This window comes from Nannospalax galili, unplaced genomic scaffold, assembly GCF_000622305.1.
Source record: "Nannospalax galili isolate Female #2095 unplaced genomic scaffold, S.galili_v1.0 scaffold286, whole genome shotgun sequence".
Lineage (NCBI taxonomy): Eukaryota > Metazoa > Chordata > Mammalia > Rodentia > Spalacidae > Nannospalax > Nannospalax galili.
The window spans coordinates 9,137,979-9,143,978 of record NW_008359442.1 but is presented as its reverse complement, the minus strand read 5'-3'; the positions used below and the strand labels follow the sequence as shown (position 1 = coordinate 9,143,978).

General features: G+C 43.3%; 1 protein-coding gene across 2 annotated transcripts in view; it reads right to left on the bottom strand.

Annotated features, from left to right (window-relative positions):
- Window positions 1–6,000, bottom strand: part of Fshr (follicle stimulating hormone receptor) — a 192,116-nt gene that overhangs the window by 4,757 nt on the left and 181,359 nt on the right. For both annotated transcript variants that reach the window (XM_008823037.1, XM_008823038.2), the window contains one exon: window positions 4,236–4,421. In XM_008823037.1, the coding sequence (XP_008821259.1) occupies window positions 4,236–4,421 (186 nt within the window). The remainder of the gene's footprint in view (window positions 1–4,235; window positions 4,422–6,000) is intronic.

Below are 6,000 nucleotides of genomic sequence, written 5' to 3'. Positions count from 1 at the left end.
ATATATTCCTAGAGTTGGATGGCCCACGGGGGAAACCATCTGGCCACAACCTGAATGTGGGGAGGAAGGCGCCTGGGACTAGCTAACCCTTGCTGTTAAGTGCAAATAATTTACAGACTTGATATCATCTGCACTGCTTGCCTTCCCCAATCGCCACTCAGCTATCACTTAACATGCCTGGGAGGACAGACTCCCATTTCTTTAGTCTAATCACTGGAAGATTATGCTCTCTGACATGAATGAGAGCTTGTTTGCTAGTTTTATCTGCACGAACCAGAGGATCAGAGTCTGTAGTTAATTCTCAGGCAGCCCCATCCCTTGGCTATTTGGTTCTCAGGATACTGAGAGGCCAGATAATATTCCCGAAATGTTCAGGGTCATGGTCTTTATCATCTTACTCCCCAGAGGTCACAATAGGCTGCAGGCATTTGCAAATAAGCCTGCTTCTCTCATATTAAGCAGTGCCCTATGGGTGTCCAGGAAAGCAAATGCCAGTTACCAAGGGGCCTAGATTGTTCCCAGATTGTAACATCCCTTGGGGAGGATGGCTTTTCTCAAGACACTTTCCTGTCTTGGAGACCTTGTCAACAGGATAGAGGCACTTACAGAGAGAACTGAATGAAATTCAGGTGATAAATATTCAGCCCATGAGTAGATGCATAAATATTTTACTAATGCTCTGCATGTAGACACAGAAGGTGATACTTCTGTTATAATGTAAAGGTTTAAGAAATGTGACTTTTTTACACTAGGAGACTTTTTGAATGGAAAACAGAAATCGAACACATAATCCTTAGTTTGCCTCCCCTTTCTCCCTAAGGGGAAAGTTCACAGCAATGTTCAGTGACTACATTTTTCAAACATTAACATAATCTCAGCAGGGAAGTAAACAAGTAAACATTGAAGCCTTTCAACAGCCCTCATAAGAAGAGGCAGGTGGCTGGAGGAAGGAGGAGGAACCTCCATTGGATTCTTGAGGGTGTGAGTCCCACATCATGGACTGAACTCTCCCCATGACACCGTGAGAAAGACCCAAGGAGAGCCCTGCCTTCTTGCCTCACCACTCGGAAGTGAACCAAAGGGCCAGAAGTCGCTTTCTCTTGGCCTTAGGGATTCTGGTTTTCTTTATTTTCATTATGGGGTCATTTATTTTAGAAATTGATAGAACTTCTCAAATTGGGCTTAGCTTACCCTAATGAGGCAAACAACGAACACATACATAATTGAAAGTGAGTGGAACCAGAATCCAGGAAATCTTTGAGTTTAGTTAGCGAACTAAAGCGCAACAGGCTCCAGTGAGCAAGGAGGGGACAAGAGGGTCATTCAATCTTAGTCTAAATCCTATCCCTGTGTCCAGCTCTAGAAGGAGAAAATAAGCTTTCTGGTACTTGCTGATTGCAATCTGGCTCACTAGAATGGGAGTTGACTTTCCTGCATAGAGAGAGCCTTCTCTTCTTGGGATTATTGGCTTTTGTGAAGATTTGTCTCATTGCTGCTACTACCACTGTGTTTTAAATAGTGAGGTCTTTTCTTGAAACAGAAGTCACCCGCTGGCATGAGATATGTATGTGTCTTGCGATAACAACAGAAACAAAGATGGAAGCTGGAGAAACGAAGCTTTGCCTTTGTATGTCTTAGCAAATCCTGAGTGTGTAAAGGAGCAAGGGGTTCAGCCTTCTGCCAGGTTAAAAGTGGAACTACAAGACTCTGACCCATCAGTGAACAGGTGCTTAGTGGGTGGCGTTGTAGAGTGTGCCAGAGCCTGAGCTTTGAAGACAGGCAAAGCTGAGGGTTTGTATCCGTGTTTGATCAATGTTGATCAAATTATTCAGAGCCTCTGTTTCTGTTAGAGAATGATACATGATGGTAATTATTACTGTTGCAATTTTAGCGATAAAGATAAAAAGTGTTATAGTGTGTGGCGGAGAATACTCAGCTCTGTGCACAGTGTGAAAGGCAGGTGGTAACTGAGGTCTTATTGGAGCTAGGCCCTTTGTGGTATCTGGAAGCTGCAGTGTTCAAGTTTAAAACAGAGGTAAGGATATGGACTCAATACAAGAAAACTTAAAGACTAAGGAAGCAAAATAAAGCAAGCTGAGTATAGGAAACAGCTGACTTAATGACAAATGAAGGCTGCAATTGCCCCAGCCTTTGAGCATGAGTCCAGAGGGGCCATAGACCCAAACTTCATAGGAACAAGGATCTCATATTTACACTGTGGCATCATTTCCCAGTGAGGATCAAGGGACCAGTTTCATCAAACATCTTTCTTTCTTTCTTTCTTTTTCTTTCTTTCTTTCTTTCTTTCTTTCTTTCTTTCTTTCTTTCTTTCTTTCTTTTTCTTTTTTGTCTTTTTGAGACAGGGTCTCCCTATAGCTCCAGCTGTTCTGGAACTCACTATGTAGACCAGGCTGGCCTCGAACTCACAGAGATCTGCCTGCCTCTGCCTCCCGAGTGCTGGGATTAAAGGCATGCCCCACCACTCCCAGCACATCAAACATCTTTTAACACAAATCTTATTACCAAACCTCACCTCATATGATATATAATGAAATGGCACTACTTTAGGAATAAATTCTATAATTGTCTTCTAAAAAGCACCTCCCCCCCGTCTCTCTCTGAGAATTTGTTAAGTGTAAAAATCAAACACCCATGTTTTGGAATGTTGTAGAAGACATGTGGGTGTCCCCTTTGGTGTACTCCATCAGGCCTTGATGATAAGTTATAACAAGGACCCAGAAGGTATGAAGGCCAAGAGGCCTGGGGCCATCAGAGAAACCTTTGCCTCAGTATAGAATACCTAAAGCAATCCTGAAGTTTCTAGTTTTTAGGCTACGACCACACAACCAGGAGGTGGCAAGATCAGCGGTCTCTTAGTAACATGATAAGATAGTGGATTCCTGTAGTGTCCTGGCATTGAGTTGTAGAGATTGCCATGAGTCACTCTTACAGTCATCTTAATATCCTTTGTGATTTCTCCTGAGATATGCTCTATTGCAGGATCTTGGCAGTGAATTGATATTTTCCTCACTCTGGCTAGAAGAATTCTTGTCTGGAATACAAAAGAGGCAAGACTTTGCCTCAGCCCAGACCCATAAGAGTTCTAGTTGTCAGGAAGAAATTCTCTAGCTCTTGAGGTAATCTATGCAGAGTACCTAAACCTGGATAGTTTCCCAGTGATGCACACTAATTCTGAAAAGCAGCCCCTTTCTATATCCTTCATATGGGTCTGAGGACTCAGTTCTCTGAAAGCATTTTAGTGTCTGAGCATTTCTGTCATCCTTTTGAGTGAGTGATTTGTCTACATTTGAACTCAATGTATGTTAAAGGCTGATTAATTGAGGAGTGTGCATGAAGCAGGAAAATAACATGGCAGGGTAGCTGTATTAGTGCTGGGCTACTATTCAGAAGCTAAGGAAAGACAACATTCGACTGAATGCAACTGCGTGGTGTGCATCCTGCTGGGTCAGGGGATGATGAGAGATGTGAGAACTCAATACTCAGTAAGTTCTTCCAACACATCTTCTAAATGTCTAGAATGTATGGACTCTCCAGCCACTCCATCTCTCTTCTGTCTAGATCTTGTCTATGGGTATTACAACTTGAAAGGGTTACCTATTGGGACTTGACTCTCTTTTGGTCATTCCTTTTAAATCTGTGATTTCTTGATGGTCAACACTGATGGATATCTCAATCATTGTCCTCCCTATGAGTTGCTAAGGTCCTGCAGGTGGTTTGGAGGGGCTTAGAGGGCGTCGGGATGTATTACAGATGTGCGTACCAATTTCTGGTCTGGCAGTTTTGCGTCTTCCTTCTTCCAACATTGACTTCGATGTTAGGAAATGGGACATTTATGAGGTGCAGGGTTTGAGACTTGCAAGATAAGCTGATATTGATACAAAGGAAAAGAGGAAAAAGTTAAGTATCATATCAGCTGTGAGCCAGGGACTACACTGGAAGTTTTTCCTGTTTTATGATTTAAAGTTCGGCGAATACATCATCGTTTGAGTAACACTTTCCTGTGGACCCATATTTCAAAGAGATTATGAACTCAGCCGTCCCTCACCCTCCACAAAACTGAATCTTTGATCCAGAACATTCCTCAGGGCTTCAGTCAGGAACTCTCCCTATAAGTGGATTCTCTTCGTGGCTCCAACATGTGGAGGCTGTGGGCTGAGTGTGATACTGCAAAAGTGCCCAAGCTGGGCTTCAGGGATGGACTGAAGAGGACTCACATTTGCCGTCTCCAGTTTGCAAAGGCGCAGCAGTGGCTGGGGTAGGTGAGGCTGGCCTCCACGAGGGCAACAAACTTTTCCAGACTAGGAAGTTTTTTTAAGTTGTAAGTCGATCTGGCCCTCAGCTTCTTAAGATTTTCTAAGCCATAGCTAGGCAGGGAATGAATCTTTGTTCTTGAAATATCTCTATAAGGAAAAAGAGGTAAATATAACATGATTACCTTGGGACTAAAGTTTTCTGTTCTTGGCTAATAGGCAAAATAGCAGACAGTCTAGTGCAGTGAATTCTTAAATCAGTGAGAAGGGCCACTCTGATTTTGCAGCATACCTGGGCCAGATCAATATTCAGTTTAACAAGGTACTTAGCTTGCACAGAAGGAACCCTGGTCTTACTGTTCCTGCTGGGAAGAAGTAGATAACCACATTCCCTGATTCCTGGACATAGCTGCATCCTGGCTGATTTGGATTTAACACTTTCTGATGAGTAGAATCAGCCACCCCTTTTCTGTGGTTGGTTCACTGAGACTGAGATAATTTTTGTTCATTATGAAACTAGCTATCAAAGTGTTTCTGGTGAACTGTGGTAGAATCAGTGGCCAAATTACAGAAAAGGCTGAAAAGAGATAATACCACACAGGGAAGAGGAGTAGGTGGAAAGTAGAAGTGCAGGGACAGATAGAGTATGAGTTATGAGCCTGGCCTCATGGAAGACCTGTCCGCGTACATAGCTGGCTCTTTTACCCATTAAATCTGTGACCCTGGTCAAGCTACACCACTTTTTCATGCCTCAGTTTCTTTAGCTGTAAAGTGAGAAGATAGAAATCGTATCTACCCAGACTAAAGGGATATAAAGAACTTCCTGGCCAACAGATAATATTAATGGCTCGCTACTATTATGAGTAAACACACACACACACACACACACGTGCACGTGCAAAGAGGCAGAAGCAGCTACTGCTTTGCAGAAGAGCCTTTGCCTAGATGAGCCAGCAGAGGTCTAGTAGGAGCTGGTACAAATAGACAGGTCATCCAGGTCCCTGTTCCTAGAGGGCTCTAAGTCTCATCCTTTGTGGCATTAGCACCAGTGACGGGGATGCTTTGTTGGCAGCAACATTGGCAGCTGTAACTTTCAAAACCAAGGCCAGCCGGTAGCAAAGAGATTTAAATGGTACCATCTTGGACCTATGTAGGCCAGGGCTTTGTTATGAGTGGGTGCTTCCCAGAGGACTCTAACAAGTGATGGCCAGGATGAGTTCATTTCAGTACCCTCAGGGGACCCTTGGATATACTTGAAGAAGAATCCTTTAATGTGGATTTTTCTCTGTAAGTCAAAACAGTAGGCACTCAGAGCAATGAAACTTGAGGTGTGAATATATTTGCTGCCCCATATGTTCTCACAATCTGGTGAAAATTACATTCTCAAAGCCTTTTTCTCTTGTGTCATTCCCTTGCTCAAAATTTTATCACGGCTTTCTACTGTCCAGTGAAACATCTTCTTAATTGCTGCCCCTTCTGTCACCTCTCTTTTCTGCCCAAACATACACTGCTTGTCTGTGCTTGATGTCACTGGTTACACGTTATCTCTATCCAACCGAGTTACCCCTCAGTTCATATATAAACGATGCTCACCAAGGTCGCCTCTGGGTTCTGACATTCTTGCCGTCTCAGTGACCTTGTGGCTGTGAAGCACTCCTTTCTGAGGTGCTCTTCTGTGCCATCTTGTTGTCCTTAGTTTCTTCAGACATTTCCTTTGACTTCTTTCTGA